A 20464-nucleotide genomic window follows, 5' to 3' on the forward strand; every position below is an offset into this window, starting at 1 on the left:
CTAATGACATCTAGTGATGTCATAATTTCTTATGTCTCTCTAATGAGTTCCTTGAGGGCAAGGGTCACATCTTTTTTTTTTTTAAGATTTATGAGAGAGAAAGAGGGCGTGCACACGTGAACTGGGGGAGGGGCAGAGAGGGAGGGAGAAGCAGACTTCCCAATGAGCAGAGAGCCTGACACAGGACTTCATCCAAGGACCGTGGGACCATGACCTGAGCCCAAGGCAGATGCTTAACCAACTGAGCCTCCTGGGCACCCCACATCTTTTTCATCTTTGACTCTTGAGCACTGATCCATAAGACACTCATAACTGTGGCACAAGGCTGTTAGTGACCCACAGAGGCAACATTTTATAGGCAGAGAAAACAGGATGTTTTAATTGGTAGAGTCAGGAGTTGTTTGTTTTTGATTACAGTGTTCAACATGCAAATTACATTCACCTTTTGGTAGAGAAATGGCACCCTGACACTTCCCTGGGACAGTCAATCCAGACAGAATGATTCCTGGGCCAACCTTAACTACATGTCTGCCAGCAATCGCACTTTCTCCCTTCTTACAGCAATATGCTAACTCTCTTATCCAGAAAAATTGGGAAATGAGGTCCTTCATTCAACAGAGTAGCCATTTTTGGTACAGCACTATTGATGTCAATGGATTTGATACATCCTGAACTCCAGCTCAAGACCTCAGATTATGTAACCTATCTCTGATGATCCCAAAGGCACTTGAGAATCCGGCAGTGTCTCAGTGTTGCCGATTTTCACCGGACAGTGTTAAGAGATAGAAGGCTGGCTAAGTCTATCCTAGCCCTGGGTATTCACTCTGCAAAGAGCTTATTTGAATCAGATTTTGACCCATTTGCTCTTTATGTCACTTTGTAGGCTCAAAATGAACAAGACAGGGAGCTTTCACTTTGCTCATCCATAACTGCTAAATTTTCAGTAAGGAAAATGTATTATTTGTGTAAAGAAAGTTGTACAAATACTAACAAAAAATTAAAGGTAAAACACAAAGTATTTGGATCCCAAGAAAACAGGCATTCACTGTAGTTAGAAGTCAGGCTGATTGCACTTAATAATTAGGCATAATTGACAATGCTTTTTTCAAAGACTGAATTTTTGCTAAATTTTATAAATTATAACTAGCTTGAGTATTCTCCCTTTCTTTGACTTTATCAGAGTCAACAGAAGGAAAATGTAAAACATTTTAAAAATAGCTGCTTCTGGGTAAGTCATCTAGCACACACTCCCCAGATCTCCTCTAGTTTCAGACATACAAAGGAACCTGGCTCAGATAAGAACAATTCTTGCTAAACACCTGCCAGCTCGTGCATCCTTCTTTTTATTCTGAGAGGGTCCAGCTCAAATCAAAGTTATAAAGTTAACCACTGCTCTGAGTTCCTGACACAGCAAATCCCTGTGTGGTCTTCAAAAAATCGAGGTCTGTAATTCCTTCTTAAACATGCCTTCAAAGTGGAGGTCTTTGGCCATGAGCTCCTCTTCGACATCATCCAGTGCCCACTGGTGATCTGTCAGCTCCAAAGCTTCCCACTCTGTCTGCAAAGGAAGAGGACACCAGGGAAGGGAGAGGAGGGCTGTTACTAAGAGCAGTGCTGTTGTGGGAGCATTGATTCTAGCCAGCAGCTGGATTAAGCTATTAACATGTATAAACTCATTTCATCCTATGAGGTAGGTACTGCCACCTGCCCTGTGCACCCCTAAGCTCGATCTGTAGGCAAAGAGATCAAGGTTAAAAAAGGTAAAATAATCTGTCTGAGGTCACTAGAGCTAGTAACTAATTACATTTCTCAAACAGTCTATAAATGCTGACTACTTCTGCCTTTAATTTGCAGGTTTAAAAAAATGCTTTAGGAAATATAATATGCAATACAAATGTTAGCTCATGGCTTTTTAAATTTATTTTTTTAAATTTTTTTATTTTTAAAATATTTTATTTATTTATTTGACACAGAGAGATCACAAGTAGGCAGAGAGGCAGGCAGAGAGAGAGAGAGAGAGGAGGAAATAGGCTCTCCGCTGAGCAGAGAGCCCGATGTGGGGCTCGATCCCAGGACCCTGAGATCATGACCTGAGCAGAAGGCAGAGGCTTTAACCCACTGAGCCACCCAGGCGCCCCTCATGGCTTTTTTTTTTAAAAAGATTTTTATTTAAATTCTAGTTAGTTAACATACAGTACAATATTGGTTTTAGGAGTAGAAGTTAATGATTCATCACTTACATACTACCCAGTGCTCACCACGACACATGCCCCCCCCCTTAATACCATCACCCATCTAGCCCGTTCCCCCACTCACCTCCCTCCATCAGCCCTGTTTGTTCTCTATCATTAAGAGTCTCTCATGGTTTGTGCGTCCCTCTCTCTCTTACCCCACATATGTTCATCTCTTTTCTTAAATTCTACATGAGTGCAATCATATGGTATCTTTCTCTGACTGACTTCACTAGCTCCATCCACATTGTTGCAAATGGCAAGATTTCATTATTTGATGGCTGAGTAATATTCCAGTGTGTGGTACACACACCTCTTCTTTATTCGTTCATCTTTTTTTTTTTTTTTTAAGATTTTATTTATTTATTTATTTGAAACAGAGAGAGAACAGGAGCAGGGGGAGGGGGGCAGAGGAAGAGGAAGAGCAAGAATCAGACTCCCCACTGAGCAAGGAGCCTGTGTGGGGCTCAATTCCAGGACCCTGGGATCATGACCTGAGCCAAAGGCAGACACTTAACCAACTGAGCCACCCAGGCGCCCCTCCATTTTTTAAAAAAATACAATTGACATGCCATAAACTTCACCCTTGGAACATGTACAATGTAGTGGTTTTTAGTGTGGGTTCACAAAGAAATGCAACCATCACTACTACCTAATTTCAGAACACTTTCATCACTACAAAAAGAAACTCTATTTCAAATAGCAGATGCCCCCCATTAAGCCCTCTCCCAACCTCTGGCAACTGCTACTTTACTTTCTGTATCTTTGGATTCATCTATTCTGGATATAATATGTGGCTTTTTCTTACTGGTTTCTTTCATTTAGGATGCTTTCAAGGTTCCTCCCTGTTGTAGCAGTATTGGTGCATCGTTCCTTTTTGCTAAATATTCCAATGAACACTTTTATTGTCCATACACTGTATGTATATTCCAAAAGGTTTCATTTTGCTCATCCGTTCATAAAATGGACATTTGGATTGTTTCTACTCTTGGACTATTATGAATAGTGCTCTGAACATTCCTTCTTTTCTTTTCCTTCCTTCCTTCCTTCCTTTCTTTTTCTTAAGATTTACTTGACAGAGAGAGAGAGAGCCTGCACAAGCAGGAGGAGTGGCAGGCAGAGGGAGAGGGAGAAGCAGGCTCCCAGTGGAGTGGGGAGCCCGATGTGGGGCTCGATCTCAGGTGGGATCATGACTTGAACTAAAGGCAGATGCTTAACCAACTGAGCCACCCAGGTGCCCCTCTGAACATTCTTGTGTAAGTTTTTGTGTGGACATAGGTTTCCAATTCCCTTGGCTATTTACCTAAGTGCGGATTGGTGGTCATATGGTAATTACATCTAACTTTTTCAGGATAGGCACTAAAAACTGCTTTCCTAAGTGGTGGCACCATGACCAGCAATAGGATAATTCCAATTTCTTCACATCCTTGTTTACAACTGTTAGTGTCCATCTTTTTTATTATAGTCATCGTGTGAGTCACTGTGGTTTTGATTTGCATTTCTCCCATGGCTAACAATGCTGAGCATGCTTTCATGAACTTACTGGGTATTTGTATATCTTCTGTGGAGAAATGTTTACTTAAAACTTTTGCCCACTTTTAACTGGAATGTCTTACTATGGCTGAGTTCTGAGAGTTCTTTATTCTGAATACTAGACCCTTATTAGAGATACAGTTTGCAAGCATGTTCTCTAATACCGTCTTTTCATTTTCTTGACGGTGTCCTTGTGCAGTACAAAAGTTTTCTTTTTTTTTAAGATTTTATTTATTTATTTGACACACACACACAGAGAGAGAGACAGCAAGAGAGGGAATACAAGCAAGGAGAGTGGGAGAGGGAGAAGTAGGCCTCCTGCTGAGCAGGGAGCCTGACGTGGGGCTCAATCCCAGGACCCCGAAGGCAGACGCCTAACGACTGAGCCACTCAGGCACCCCAAAAGTTTTCATTTTTACAAAGTTCCATTTATCTGTTTTTCCTTTTGTTGTTTGTACATTTTTTTAAAGATTTTATTTATTTATTTATTTATTTGACAGACAGAGATCACAAGTAGGCAGAGAAGAGGCAGAGAGAGGGGAAGGGAAGCAGGCTCCCTGCTAAGCAGAAAGCCCGATGTGGGGCTCGATCCCAGGACTCTGGGATCATGACCTAAGCCGAAGGCAGAGGCTTTAACCCACTGAGCCACCCAGGTGCCCTTGCTCCTTGTACTTTTAATGTTGTGTCTAAGAAGTCACTGCCTAATCCAGTGTCAAACATTTTACACCTATGTTTTCTTCTAAGGGTTTTATAGTTTTACAAAACTCTTAAACCATTTAAAGTTTCTTCTTTTTTTTTATTGTGGTAAAATAGGTAACATAAAATTTGCCACTTTTAACCTTTTTAAATATACAATTCAATGGCATTAATTACATTCACAATGCGGTGAAAACATCAAGACTATGTATTTCCAAAATTTTTCATCCCCTGAAGAAGAAACTCTGTACCCAGTCAGCGGTAAGACTATTCTTTCCCCCAGTGAACTGTCTTGGCACCTCTGTTGAAAGTCAATTGATCTTAAATGTATGGGGGGGCACCTGGGTGGCTCAGTGGGTTAAAGCCTCTGCCTTCAGCTCAGGTCATGATCTCAGGGACCTGGGATAGAGCCCCACATCGGGCTCTCTGTTCAGCGGGGAGCCTGCTTCCCTTCCTCTCTCTCTGCCTGCCTCTCTGCCTACTTGCGATCTCTGTCTGTCAAATAAATAAATAAATAAATCTTTAAATGTATGGGTTTATTCTGACCACCACAAGTCCACTGCATTGATCTGTAGATCTGTCCTTATGCCAGTACCACACAGTCTTGATCACTGTAGCTCTGAAGTAGGTTTTATTTTTTTTTTAAGATTTATTTATTTATTTATTTGACAGATAGAGATCACAAGTAGGCAGAGAGGCAGGCAGAGAGAGAGGGAAGCAGGTTCCCCGCTGAGCAGAGAGCCAGATTCGGGGCTTGATCCCAGGACCCTGGGATCATGACCTGAGCCGAAGGCAGAGGCTTAACCCACTGAGCCACCCAGGCGCCCCTCTGAAGTAGCTTTTAAATCGGGAAGTGTGAGTCTTCCAACTTTATTCATATTAAACTCTAATTGGGCTATTCTGGGTCTCTCGCATTTCCATATGATATTCAGGATCAGCCTGTCAATTTCTGTAAGAAAGGTATGTGGAATTTTGAAAGGGACTGTATTGAATCTGTAGAGAATTTTGGGAGTATTGCCATCTTGACAATATTAAGTCTTTTAATCGATGAACATGGATGTCTTTCCATTCATTCAGGTCTTACCTTAATTTCTTTCAGCAATGCTTTATAATTTCCTTGTAAAAGTCTCATCTCTCTTTTGTTAAATTTATTTCCAAGTATTTTACTCTTTTTGATACTTTTTTTTAAAGATTTTATTTATTTATTTGAGAGACAGAGATCACAAGTAGGCAGAGAGGCAGACAGAGAGAGACGAGGGAGCAGTCTCCCCGCTGAGCAGAAAGCGTGATGTGGGGCTTAATCCCAGGACCCTGGGATCATGACCTGAGCCGAAGGCAGAGGCTTTAACACACTGAGCCACCCAGGTGCCCCTTGATACTACTTTAAATGGAATTTTTTTCTTAATTTCATTTTCAGATTCTTTATTGCCAGTGTGTAGAAATACAACTGATTTTTGCATCTTTACCATTCTTCTTCTAAAAGATGTTCTAAAAAAAGTCCTTGCTGGACTTGTTTGTTAGCTCTAACAATTTTCCTTGTGGGTTGCTTACAATATTCTGTATACAAGACCATGTCATTTGCAAACAGAGATCATTTCCTTCTTCCTTTCTAATGTAGATGCCTTTTATTTCTTCTTGCCTAATGTCCCTGGCTAATCATCCAGCACAAGGTTCAACAGAAGTGGCAAGGGTGGACATTCTTGTCTTGTTCCTAATCTTAGGGGGAAAGCTGTTAGTGTTCCACCACTGAGTATGATGTTAGCTGTGGGTTTCTCATAGATGCCTTCCATCAAGATGAGCAAATTCCCGGGGCGCCTGGGTGGCTCAGTGGGTTAAGCCTCTGCCTTCAGCGCAGGTCATGATCCCAGGGTCCTGGGATCGAGCCTCGCTTGGGCTCTCTCCTCCACGGGGAGTCTGCTTCCACCTCTCTCTCTCTCTGCCTGCCTCTCTGCCTACTTGTGATCTCTGTCTGTCAAATGAATAAATAAAATCTTAAAAAAATAAAAAAAAGAGCAAATTCCCTTCTGTTTCTAGTTTTTATCATGAAAAATTAGTGAGGTTTTGCTGTACAAAAATTATACTGGATTTTACATAGTGCAGGATCATTTCATGAAAAGCCTTTAAGTATTGATATTTTTTTAAAATGAAATTTATATCTGATGTCCACAGGGTCCTAAATAGTTCAGAATATTCTAAATGTTTACTTGGTATCTCTGAATGGACTCTATTTACAGCTTCATTTACAGTGTGGCTTAAATTTGAGTGAGCATTTAAAAGCTAGTAAAAGTACCAAGAATATCCAATTTATTTACAGCTTACTCTGTCTCAGGAATAAGAAAGAAATATGTAAATACAAATTCATTTGTGCTAAATTTAAATGATGGAACCATCCATACGACACTCACTTCAGGGAACCCAATGTTAAAGTAACTGTCCACTAATGTCTTTCAGAGCATTAGCAAAGCTACGGAAGGTGTGAGCGTACCTTGAAAGCTTTGTTGGTGTCTGCAGGCATGGCCATGGCTGCTCCCGTCATCTGCTCCTGCATCATCCTTGACTGGTCGGCGGCTGCAGTGTAAGGCACACCGATGTGAGTGCCAGGGCTCAGCAAGCACCCAGCGCCCTCTGGGAAGAATGGTCCTCACACAACACTGACAGGTGCTCAGGAAGGGGTGAGAGCCCCGTAGGACAGATTCACTGACTGGCCCTCCCACACACTGGCTATGTGACCTAGGGAAAGTCACTTTACCTCGCCCGAAAAATGGGCCTGATAATAACAGAAAGTAACTGAAGGAAGTGCTAAACTTGATTTCAAGTGTAAACAATCACTACAGTCACCGATTATGGAGCAAGTATTTTATGCCAGGCACTTTACAAAGTGCTTTACATATTCTGCCTCATTCACTCCTTACAACAAACTCTGAAGTTAATTATTAAGGTCTCTATTTTACAAATGAGCATACGATGAAAGTGGTTAAGTCACTTGCCCGAGTTCCCAACCATTAAATGAGAGAGCCAGGATTAGTCCTGGCAAGAACTCTAGTCAATGAACTAACTGGTCAAACCAGGCCTTCTCTCAGCTTCAGTTTACAGGCTTACATTACTGGTACTGGATTCCTCACATGAGGCTTTCATACCTTGGGGAACTAAATATTGTCCCCGTGATTTCCAGGGAGAATTCAGATCTTAGTTGATCCTGGATTTTTTTTTTTTTTTTTTTAATATTTTAAGTAATCTCCACACCCAGTGTGGGGCTTGAACTTACAACCCTGAGATCAAGGGTAGCATGCTCCATCAACGGAACCAGTCATATGCTCTAATCCTGGAATCTGTAAGACTCTTACAGAATACCTCAGAAATTTATGAAGTTTAAGGAGTGAAGCATTGTATTTGACTATGCTAACAAACAGAACAGACTACATGAGTTTTCTGGCCCTGGCATGGATGACTGTCTATCAAAGTATTTGCTGATTAAACCCAACATGCTTCTTACCATTATCTTGGCCCAGAATCAGAGAGTAAATACTCCGAAGCCCAAAGACATTGAGGAAGTACCAGGATGCAGAACTCACCCTAGGAAAGCAAAAGTGAAACAACATAGGTAGTTATTTTAGAATTAACAGAATTCACAATTTTCTATCACCCAAAGAGTATATAAAAGAATCACTTGGGGTAAGGCTAAAAGTTGTCATAATCCACCCATGTCATTTTGAATGGAGTTTCAATGAGAAAAATCAAAAATCTATTCCAGTGAAGAATGCAAATCAGAAATTCTGTTCTTTAAGGGACATCGGTTTTAGCTTTTGGTTTGTGCTTTTATAAAGGAAAGAAAGTTCTTACCAGGATGCATCTAATGTGAGTAGTTCAATTCCCTGTTGCAGCATTGGCTTAAAACGGAGAGTCAGTGGAAATGGGACCTTGGCTACAGAAAAGAGAGAGAAAGTTCAGAATCTTTTCTTGCTGTTTTTAGAACAGTTTAAGCATGAATGCACATAATCCTTCCATGAGGTGGAAACTCTGTACCATACACAGTTTGAAATGATTTCTACCAGGAAATTTGTTTCAGTTTCTGAAAAAAACAAGGCAAGTATCACTCTATTATAGTTCCTTCAACACAAGCTTCTCTATTGCTTAAGAAGCAGGGACTCTGGGGATGCCTGGGTGGCTCAGTCGGTTAAGCCCCTGCCTTCAGCTCAGGTCATGATCCCAGGGTCCTGGGACTGAATCCCACATCGGGCTCCTTGCTCAGCAAGGAGCCTGCTTTTCTCTCTGCCTCTGCCTGCCACTCTGCCTGCTTGTGTGCTCTCTTTCTCTCTCTCTGACAAATAAATAAATAAAATCTTAAAAAAAAAAAAAAAAAAAAAAAGCAGGGACTCTGAGTTGTGACCTAAAATTAGAAAAGAAACTTGCACTGATCTGTAAAACCCAAAATGGAATATATACACATAGAGAACTACATTCCTGAGAAATGAAATTGATTCAAAACAAATTATAAATAGACAAACAACTCACTCCAATACTTAGGAAATGAAGTCAAAATAGAAACATGCTTCCCTTCATCCTACTTAACGAGAATTAATTTTGGATATGAATGAGCAAGCCATTTACTTAAGTTCCTATTTGTAAAAAACATCCACATCATGAACTAATGATGAGTTTGGGATAAGAGCCATAGTCACGGCATATGAAATTTTTTTTCAGAGAATGTAATTAGTTTCCAGGGCACCTGGGTGGCTCAGTCAGTTAAGCATCTGCCTTTGGTCAGGTCAGGAGAGTAAGGTCCTGGGATCGAGGCCCATGTTGGTCTTCCTGCTCAGTGGTGAGTCTGCTTCTCTTTCTCCCTCTCCCTCTGACCTTCCCCCTGCTCATGCTTGCTTTCTCATGCTCTCCCTCCCTCAAATAAATACAAACTTAAAAAAAAAAAAAAAGAAAGAATATGGTTAATTTCCAATAGAGAATATGGGACCCATTATATTAGTGTCTCAGCAGCACTTGGATTTCTCTGAACAGGGACATGGGAAAGGATCATAGCTAAATGAACCTGAAGTCTTCTGGGTCTGTAACTTACTTGTGACAAAGCCTGAGAACGTCATGTTGATCCATCCACCAATAAGAATCATAGGGAGCACATTTGTTACATTGCCTTTCATCATGTCTGTGAGCATAGTGGGATCTATGACAAAAACAAGAGACAACAGCATTTTACCACTGTTGGCAGGGACTTCTCCCTGATTTTCTGTAAATTTTTAATTTATATGATAATTAAACTAATACAAGTTCACTGTAAAAAATTCAAATGACATGGAAACATAGGATTAGATAGTTTCTCTGAGCCCACTCTCTGAATACTTTTCTTTGTTGCATATCCTTCCATCTTTATACATATATATATAAATTTACACACACATGTATTTACATGCATTTACACACACAAGTTTCCATATGTATACAATAAACAGATATTATACTTACTAATCTGCTTAATTTTAAAAAAGTAAATATATTGTAGATGGTATTTTCACATTGGTTTAATATCTCTCTCTATTTTCAGTGTGTGCATAAGAGTCTACTATGTGGTCACACTTACTACTTCTGGATGGACCTATAGATTGTTTCTTTTTTTTTTTTTGCCAATAAACACTGTTGCCAAAAACTACCTAGTATATAATCTGCATGTGATGTGTTTCTGTAAGAGAAATTCTTAGAAGAATTCTTAGAATTTCTAGGTCAAGGGATTTGAACATTTAAAATGAACATGGGGCACCTGGGTGGCTCAGTGGTTTAAGCCTCAGCCTTCAGTTCAGGTCATGATCTCAGGGTCCTGGGATAAAGCCCCGCATCTCGCTCTCTACTCAACGGGGAGCCTGTTTCCCCCTCTCTCTCTGCCTGCCTCTCTGCCTACTTGTGATTCTCTCTCTGTCAAATAAAGGAATATAATATTTTTAAAATAAATAAATAAATAAGATGAACAAATACCATCAGATTGTCCTTCAACAGTAGCAAGAGGGCCTAACTTCCCATGACTTTGACAGTAGTAGCTTTGTGAAGCTTTCAATCTTCATCAGTTTAATGGTCTAAAAAGGACATCTTGGGGGCACCTGGGTGGCTCAGTTGTCTAAGTATCCGACTCCAGATTTGGCTCAGGTCATGATTAGCTCATGTATTTGAGCCCTACAGGCTCTGTGCTCTGCAGGAAGTCAGCTTGAGATTCTCTCTCTCTGGCTCCCTCTGCTTCTACCCCCAACCCCCACTGGGTGCGCACACATCTCTCTCAAATAAATAAATAAATCTTTAGAAAAACTAAAAAGGACATCTTGTTCTAATTTGCATTTTGTGGATTTAGTGAAGCCAAGTATCTCTTCATACATAAATTGGTCTTTTGTTTCTTGTGGTCTTTCTAAAAGACTTATTAAAATCAATTGTAGTACCTTCTGTCCGGGTTTCTTACTTAGAGAAATAGGTATTAAAATGAGAGGACAGCCAACACAGAATAATAGATTATTTTGTTTCACTTTAAAAGTGCTATGTTTTTTCACATGACTAGGGTCAGCAGAAGTAAGAAATCTGTTACAGCAAAAATTGTATGATGGGCCAAGCAATCATGACTGACAAAGAAATGGCTGGGCTGGGAAGTGGTTAAGAGCTCCTCCTCTTTCCGACAGAAGCTGGGTGGCCATCTGTCAGCAAGGGGATCCAGACACTGGCTGGGAGATGGACTAGGATGCTTTACCAACTGTGCTCCGCAGAGCCCTGGGTCCTGAGGAACAGCAAAGGGAAGAGACTCAGGGATAATGGCTCTAGTTTTCTCATCCCCCAGCCAGCGGCTCTTTTTTTTTTAAATCCACTTTATACATTGGCATTCCCAGGTGATTTATTTAGGGAAAAAAAAAAAAAAAGAGCTCCACTTGTGTAGATCCCTGTATTAGATGATCTCTAAGCCCCTTAGATTTCTATCTCATACAATTTAACATTTAAATAAATCACATCCTCTTCCTGCCCTCCCCCAACTCATGTTAAAAATCTTCCTTAAAGAGGACAGAAGGGAGTAAACATACCAGTCATAGGAGAAGGAGGCACTACCTTCCTTTTAGTTTTTTTGAAAAATCCATCCTCTGGGTTGTTGAAGTAATATTTTCGTGTCAAGAAAGACTAGTAGAAAAGAGAGCTTTTTAAGTCTTAAAACTGTGACATAGCAAATTGTCAAATTATTCCCCAGAGGTTTAGTCAGAAGGCTCTTGGAATAGGCTGTTACACTCAGAGCTGGCCGCCTACTTGGCAGCCAACCTGACACTTTAGCTGAGTCACATTTAAAAACAATTTCCTAAGAAGGGCGAGGTCACAATGACAGCAGACACCACTAGGTCACAGCTTAATTACAGATTTGCCAAACTTCAGCTTTCTCCAAAGAGTCCCCTTATTAAACATTCAGACATCTACTGCCCTCAACAGTGAATCATGGAACTTAAAAAAAAAAAAAAAGAGAAATGAGTACCTGTTTGGGAATGTATTTTCCATTTTCCCTGAGGACTCTGCTCCGAATTAGGACCTGACTGAAAAATACAACCAAGACAATGAGATTTTTAAAAGCGAAACACTAGAAGAAAATGAAGAATAAGAGTAGAAGACCTATTTAAACACAAGAGAGAGCCTATTTGGCAACAGTCCTGTGGGGACACTTTTCAAAATACAAGTGTCCTTAAAACCAATATAATATATTTAACCCAACAATCAGGTCTTCAAAAAAAGCATTTTTCAGAAGTCACTGTGTTTATGAACAAAAGATTTCTGAGGAAGGCACATTTGGAACATCACATTCAGCTTTTTCTTATTGTATAAAAGCTAAGAAGGAACTTTCTCTGAGTGAAAAGAGTAAGACTGGATATTCCTCAGGAGATCTGGGGGTGGGGGGGAGGGAGGGGGAGGACAAAAGAAAGAACTTTTAAAACCCCACAGAGAAATGAGTACAGGATTTGACAGGATTGATCCCCAACAGACAACAAATAGAAATTCCAGCAGGATTCAGACTGTTAGTAAACTCTCAATAAACATTTACTGAATTAATAAATTATTTGGTGATATCTGACTATAACTGATTATTAAACAGTGTGTGATACAAGTGGGTGGTGTGAAGACACAGATGCCAAACAGGACAGAGATCAAAATACTAATGTTTGCTTGGTTTTCAAAAGTTGTTTTAATGGGGGAAAACCCCATTAAGTTAATGGAAATCCTTCTTGGAAAGTGGGAAAAAAAAAAAAAAAGAGAGAGACAGAAATAAACAACATGCAAATTGTGCTTGGTTTTGTCTCTACTCCTCAGTATAAACCACCTGCTCTAATCAGGGACTCCTTGTCACCTTACGCATATTCTAGACTCTCCATGTGCTGGGAATGCTCTAGTACCCAACTTCTTCACGAGTTCTACCCCATCATATCATAATACCTTCTTCAAGCCCCACCCTCTCCAAGAAACTCTGCCTGGTGCCTTTATGGAATTCTCTTTGGTCTTCCTCCTCTTGATCTCGTTGTACTGTACAGTTGACTGCTCTCAACACAGACTTAGAGGTGACATGTAATATGTTCTGTCCCCAGGAGCTAGTCTGAAGCTACTCCAGGTATGGCCTGTGTACCAGTGCTGGCCTGTGACGAGGTTAAGTGTAGAAATTCAAAGTAAGGGTTAAGGGTTTTTAATTATTTATAATAATTTGATATTTCCACAATATCCAAATAAATATGTACTAAAATAGTTTACAAAAGCATTGGTCTATGATAGATTGGAAATCAAAAAAACAAAAAAAAGGTCCTTCATCACTGATGGTTTAGACAGCATTGGGTCTAGAGTAACGGATAAAAATTTAAGCTCTAGAGTTGAACAGATGGGTTCAAATCCTGGCTCTGCCACTTAACTATGTGATCGTGGGTGAGTCATTTAAATTTTCCATGCCTCCTTTCATATTTTGCACAATAACAGATTTATTCTCATTGGGCAAATACTTCTTGAACTTCTGAATGCCATGTACTATTAGGTGACATGAACAACAGCGATCAAAAAGCAAGTATCTCAGGGCGCTTGGGTGGCTCAGTCAGTTAAGCAGCTGACTACTGATTTCGGCTTAGGTCATGATCTCAGGATCCTGGGATCAGGTCCTTTGTCGTGCTCCGCATTGGATGGCAGTCTGCTTGAGGAGTCTCTCTCTCCTTCTCCCTCTGCTCCTCCCCCTGCTCTCTCTCTAATATAAATAAATTTTTTTTAAGATTTTATTTATTTATTTGAAGGAGAGAGAGACAGTGTAAGAGGGAACAGAAGCAGGGTGAGCGGGAGAGGAAAAGCAGGCTTTCCGCTGAGCAGGCAACCTGATGAGGGGCTCAATCCCAGGACCCTGGTATCATGATCTGAGCCAAAGGCAGACGACTAACAACTGAGCCACCCAGGTGCCCTTTAAATAAATAAATTTTACCAAAAAGGCGGGGGGGGGGGGCAAATATCTTATGAAAGTTAACGTCTAGTGGGAGATAAAGACATTGATTAAATAACCATAGGAATAAATGTTAAGTTCACCTGTTATGTCCTAGGAAGGATAGATGGATGGTATGGTGGGAGTATATAATATGGGGATTTGACCAAGTCTAGGAAGTTAAGGTCTGGGAAAAAGCTTTGATGATGATGCATGACTGCATTGGAATCTTAGGACAACTAGAGATTACCTTGGGAAAGTGCTGGAGGGAACAGCATGGGCAAAAGCCCTGCAGCAGGCATAAAGACTATGTCTCTGAGGACCTGAGAAAAGGCCACATGGCTAGAAGAAAGAGAACTACAGAAAACATGGTGAAAATGAGACTTGAGAGACGTGCAAGAGACATACTATATAAGGCCACATGTATCCCAGTATATTTTTTTTAAATTGTGGTAAAAAATACGTAACATAAAACTTACCACTGTAATCCTATTTAAACACACAATTCAGTAGTATATATACATATACAAACACAATGAAATATTAGCCGCCAGAAAGGAGATCCTGCCATCTGCAACAACATGGTTGAAACTTGAGGGCATTATGCTAAGTAAAATTAGCCCAGAGAAAGTCAAACACTGTATGATCTCATTTATATTTGGAATCTTAAAAAAAAAATGTCAAACTCATGGAAACAGAAATTAAAATGGTGGTTACTGGGGGATGAAGGAGATGGGGAGATGCCGGCCAAAAGGTGGTTATAAGATGAATAAATTCTGGGGGTTTAACATATAGTATAGTGACTATAGTCAATAAAACTGTGTAATGCACTTGAAATTTACTGAAAGAGTAGACCTTAAGCATTAACACTGATTTTTTAAAAAAAGGTAAGTATGAGGTGATGTATATGTTAATTAACTGGATTGTGATAATTCAGAAAAGTACATGTATGTCAAATCATCACATTGTACATTTAGTTACAAAATGTATTGAAATGTGACACATGCTACAACATGGATGAACCTTGAAAACATTACACTAAGTAATATAAGACAGGCACAGAAGGACAAATATTATATGATTCCACTTACATTAAGGTACCTAGAGTAGTCAAATTCATAGAAACAAAAAGTAGAATGCTGGTTGCAGGAACTGGGTGGAAAAGAGATGGGGAGTTATTACTTAATATGTTCAGAGTTTGTTTGGGACGATGAGAATACTGCAGAAGTGGATGATGGGGATGTTTGCACAACAGTGAGAATGTACTTAATGCCACTGAATTGTACACTTAAAAATAGTTTAAAAAAAAAAAGAGTGGGGTGCCTGGCTGGCTTCATTGGTGGAATGTATGACGCTTGACCTCAGGGTTTTGAGTTCGAACCCCATGTTGGGTGTGGAGAGTACTAAAAAAAAAAAAAAAAAGGAGCAAAAGGGAAATACTGAGGGTTTTTTTAAAAGATTTTTTAAATTTTTTAATACTGAGGATTTTAAGCTGAGCTCTTCATATATACAATTTCATTTAATGATTACCACTGCATGTGGCATATATTATTTTTCTTTTGCATGTTTTGTCACTTGGACTGAAACTCCCTAAGGGTACGGTCTTGGCCTTGTCATATCTTGTATCCTACAGCATATGGTACAGAGCAGGGCACATGGTAGATCATCAATAAAAATTTGGTCACTATAGATAATTCAGGCCTTCTTCAGGCACTGTAATCAACAGAAATTCCCCTACATCTCCTGTATTTTCACTGCTGAGGAATTTTGTAGAACTGGGGTTGAGAACCATGACCTTGAGGCATCTCAACCCTAAATCAAGGCAAGCTTAAATTATCCTATATTTTTTTTCAGATAAATAACAATACTCTTAATAATTAACTGACACACCTCTTTTTTCCCTACATTTCTTGCTTGAGTGCTTTGATCTCTATATGATAAAAATTTCATATCATTTTTTCCACTGACACCTACCATAGTTAATCAATAGTTTTTTAAATTAATTAATTATTTTTAATTAACATATAATATATTATTTGTTTCAGGGGTACAGGTCTGTGATTCATCAGTCTTACACAATTCACAGCACTCACCATAGCACATACCCTCCCCAATGTCCTATATATTCTAAACACTCAGTTCGTCTGAGGTCTGCGAATACTATAAGAAATTTTTAATTTTGCATTTCCGTTTCTGTTACTCTTGAAAAATAAGTCCTTATACTGCTTATAAAGACAAAGCTCTTCTGCATTGATAATTTGCAATTGAAAGACATTTTCTTAAAACTTTTTTTTTTTTAATTTAGGTAGGCTCCATGTTCACCCTAAGATCAAGACCTAAGCTCAGATCAAGAGTCAGACACTTAACCAACCCAGTCACCCATGCACCCTGAAAGCTTTAGTTTTTAAAGCTGGTATTTCTCAAATTGGAGTTTAATCATATATTAAAGACCTGAGTTTGTTTTTTTCCTTTCCTAAGAGTCAGTATATTCTTTGAGCTTGAGAACCATTTTTTCCAGACATTCTATCCCCAACTGTGATTTACTATATTTTATTCATTTTTCTTTCAGTTTTGGTTTAATATATTTTAGAAAAATTTTACTAAGTTTAGAGGCACCAAAAGCTTAATAACTTATGAAACCAAAGGTTCTATTTTTATTTAGGCTAATGGAAACTTATACTATATTTAGAGGAAATGTTTTACAACCAGAAAACATATTTTGCCTTGGTTTTGGCAGGTTGAAAACCACATGCTCAGAATTCTATCCAAGTTGACAGGATGACCTGGTGGGGTACTGTCACACCATGTAGAAACTGGCATGATCCAGACATCTCACATAAAGGAACAATAATGACCAGAGAGGTTTGAGTTTTCTCCAAGGCAGTCGTTCTCCATGGAGACTGTCCTCTAGGGGGACTTCTGGAAATCTGTGGAATTTTTTTGATTGTCAAAATGATGGGGTAAAGAAATTAACTGTCATTTGTTAGGGGTAAGAGATGCTAAGTATTCCTCAGTGCTGGAGACAGTTGTGCAATTCAAAGAACCATCTCATGTTTCATACTACTTTTGAATATCTCACTGAATTGCTTTTAATTATGAGCCTCAAACCTAATTCCATCTTTTTTTCCACAGGGAAGGAAGAAGTGATTTTTTTTTTTTTGAAGAAGTGATTTATATATATATATATATTCAACTTCCAGATATGCAACCACCAAGTATGTATAAGGAAAACTGCATTTTGTTTTGTTCAGAACTTTATCAAGAGTAGTTCCTCATTTAGTAAAATCACATCCAAAACAGCACTGCCTTCTGTGATATCTAAATTGTGAATACTGTATCAGCTTACAGTTGAACCTGTCCCAACGAAGGTGATTTTATAGTGAGGTACGTGCTTTGACTTGTGCATTACACTTTTTGAGGACCATTGTGAACAAGTACTTATGAAATAGAAATTAAATTATTTTTCTTTTATTTCTCCTTTGTCACAACTAGGGCATTACATTGTCGTTTTTACTGAAGTATAGTTGACACACAATGTCACATTAGTTTCAGGTATACAAAATAGTGATTTGACAACTCTATACATTATGGTGTGCTCATATATGTAGCTACCATATGCCACCATACAACGCTACTACAATCTCATTGACAATGCTGTACCTTTCATCCACATGATTCATTCTGTAACTGGAAGCCTGTACCTCCCACTGCCTTTCATGCATTTACCCATCTCCCTCTCTCTCCCCTCTGGCAACCATCAATTTGTTCTCTGTATTTATGGGTCTGTTTCTGCTTTTGTTTGTTTTGTTTTTTTAGATTCCACATATAAGTGAAATCATATGGTAACTGCCTTTGTCTTATTATTTCATTTAGCATATAGTAGCTTCTAGGTCCATCCATGTTGTTGCAAACATCATGTTGTTTGTTTGTTTTTTAAGTATTATTTTTATTTATAGAGTGCAGGAACTGTGAATTTCATCTTGGGTTAGAAAAAGGAGCTGTGGGGACGCCTGGGTGGCTCCGTCGGTTAAGTGTCTGCCTTTGGCTTAGGTCACGATGCCAGGACCCTGGGACAGAGTCCCATACCAGGCTCATTGCTCAGTGGGGAGTCTGCTTCTCCCTCTGCCTGCCGCTCCCCCTGCTTGTGCTTGCTCTCTTTCTCTGACAAATAAATAAATAAAATCCACCCCCCAAAAAAGGAGCTATGGGTGTAATATCATTCAGAAACATCACTCTGAAATCACATAGTCAACCAAGAGCAGAAAACTGTGGCAGAGAATCTATGACAACAGTAATTGTGGTCAAGAGATTTAACTTTAATTTAACTGATCTGAGTTTAAGTACAGGCACAGTATTTTACAATTTCGGCTATTTGGGGTAGGCTACTTAATTTCTCTGGCTTTCTTTTCTTCAACTATAAAATTGGGTTCAGGATTATCTAACTTGGTGTGATTGTGAGGATAAGATGAGAACAATTTATTGGTGTTAATAAATGCTAAATATCTGAGCTCTTTTCACATTGCATCTTTTTATAGCCTTCTTTTCTGTGGAGAACTGACTTCAGGTTATCTCAGGAGGTTGGTTCTCAACAGTTCTGGAACTGATGCTACTGAAAAATAATTGTAGTGGCCTCTATGGTGTAGTGGAAAGAACTCCCGACTTAGGAACCAGAAAATCTGGCCTCAAGTCCAGAATGTCATCATGTGTGACCATGAAACCTCTTAAGCATCAGCTTCTATAAAATGGGACAGCAACATCTATCTCTGAAGAGTTGCTTTGAATTTTAAATAAGTTAATGAATGTAAGTGCTTAGCTTAGTGCCTGGCATAGAGTAAGTGCTTAATAAATATCGGTTTATTATTATTATTATTATTATTCTCAGCCTAACTGGGAAGCATAACCAAAAGATAAAGCAGTGCTTCCTAAACTTCAGTCATTCTCATTCCATGGTTATGATTTTTGTTTTATTCACTGGCACTTGTACCATTAAAAACTTAGTATTTTTTAAAAGATTTTATTTATTTGTCAGGGAGAGCACAAGAAATGGGAGTATCAGGCAGAGGAAGAAGCAGGCTCCCCGCTGAGCAAGGAGCACAATGCGTAACTCCATCCCAGCAGCCGAATCATGACCTGAGCCAAAGGCAGACACTTAATCGACTGAGCCATCCAGGTGTCCCAAAAGCTTAGTATTTTTTACATATTAACTTTTTCTACTTATGTAAGTTTTAACATAAATCTTTATGTTGCCAGCCAATGGAAAACCAGTATTAGTTGCCACCCTTAACATAAACACAATAAAAACAAAATTAATTAAATCTTGGTAAGATACTGTTGCTTGTTGACAGTTCTGAGCCCAAGGCTTGCTATTTCTTAAAATGGGATAAGTAAGTGATAGCGAAGTGGTTAAAGACAGCAACATTTCCCTAAGATGATCTCTGAAAATAATCACAATGATTGGAATTTTTAAAAAATTTTAATATGGTGGGGGCACAAATCTAGATAACTAAAATCATCTCAAATTACCTCTCTCCACAGATAAATACTGTAATGAAGCACTTGAGAAAGAAGTTGCCTCCACTCCTGAAGGAGAAATGATAATTACAATCCCCCACATCTCTATGGCAATTCCACATTTGCACAGCACTTGGTTACTTAGTATCTTAGCTGACCACCACAGTAGTTTGGTAAAAGGAATAGCGTAAACACACCCACCTTATACATAGTTCATAGATAAGAGGGTTGGCGATTGGCCTAACAATTAACAGCAACAATTTTTTTGAGCACTTAATGGGTCCCAAGCCCTGTGCTAAAGGCTTTGTAGGCTTCATCTAAAATTTAATCCCCACGCCTGCTCTATTAGGCATCTCCGGTTATCCTCATTTTACAAATGACTAAAGTGAAACACAGAGGTAACACAGGCAAGGTGACCCAGCCTTTGGGGCGCGATGTCAACCCGAACAAACTGACAAAACCCCTGTACTTTCTTGCCCAAGGTCACAAGGGAGTGAGGCCGCCGGAGAGGGAAGGCGCTGACCTGTCGGAGACTTGCTCCTGGGTGAGCTTCTTGTCGCTCTGCAGCAGGATGGACACGTAGTGGCGGATCATGCCCACAAAGAAGGTGATGATAACGATGGGTAGGACCACCCAAAGGCGGATGTTGGAGTCGAGCAGCAGCTCCGGCCCCGCCATCTTCACAGAGAGCCGGCTCCCACCCGGTGTAACTGGGTTTCTCTCCCCGCGGGGCGCGAAGGCCCCTCTTTGATTTCGCCTGTGGGCTTTGTCACGCTTCTCAGCCTTCCGGGCCCGGAGCCCTACTCTAGCTTTGGCCCTCGCCGACTGCCCCCAGCCCTGCCGCCTGGCCGCCCACTTCCGGCGCGGAAGTTTAGCGTCAAGGCGAGGCGCGCCTCCGTGGCGTCAGCGTGGCGTCTCGCCGGGCGGCAAAGTCGAAAACAAGGGGCGGCGACGGGTTCTCGGCGGGTGAGTGGAGCAGCGGTCGCGGTCTCTCGAGGCCCAGCGTCACTGTGGCCTGCTCGCTGGGCCCCGGCGGAGC

General features: G+C 40.0%; 1 protein-coding gene across 1 annotated transcript; it reads right to left on the reverse strand.

The window, feature by feature from the left end:
* Nucleotides 1-350: 350 nt before the first annotated feature.
* On the reverse strand, nucleotides 351-20295 carry LOC111143949 (ER membrane protein complex subunit 3). Its single transcript, XM_022497985.1, has 8 exons — nucleotides 19949-20295; nucleotides 11953-12010; nucleotides 11516-11609; nucleotides 9529-9633; nucleotides 8301-8382; nucleotides 7954-8033; nucleotides 6946-7028; nucleotides 351-1558 (listed from the first exon to the last, which is right to left on the reverse strand). The coding sequence occupies exons 1-8, from the start codon at nucleotides 20101-20103 to the stop codon at nucleotides 1430-1432; spliced, it is 786 nt and encodes a 261-aa protein (XP_022353693.1). The 5' UTR covers nucleotides 20104-20295; the 3' UTR covers nucleotides 351-1429.
* Nucleotides 20296-20464: the final 169 nt, after the last annotated feature.

This window comes from Enhydra lutris, unplaced genomic scaffold (genome assembly GCF_002288905.1).
Source record: "Enhydra lutris kenyoni isolate GAN:26980312 unplaced genomic scaffold, ASM228890v2 scaffoldscaffold10, whole genome shotgun sequence".
In the NCBI taxonomy this organism is placed as follows: domain Eukaryota; kingdom Metazoa; phylum Chordata; class Mammalia; order Carnivora; family Mustelidae; genus Enhydra; species Enhydra lutris.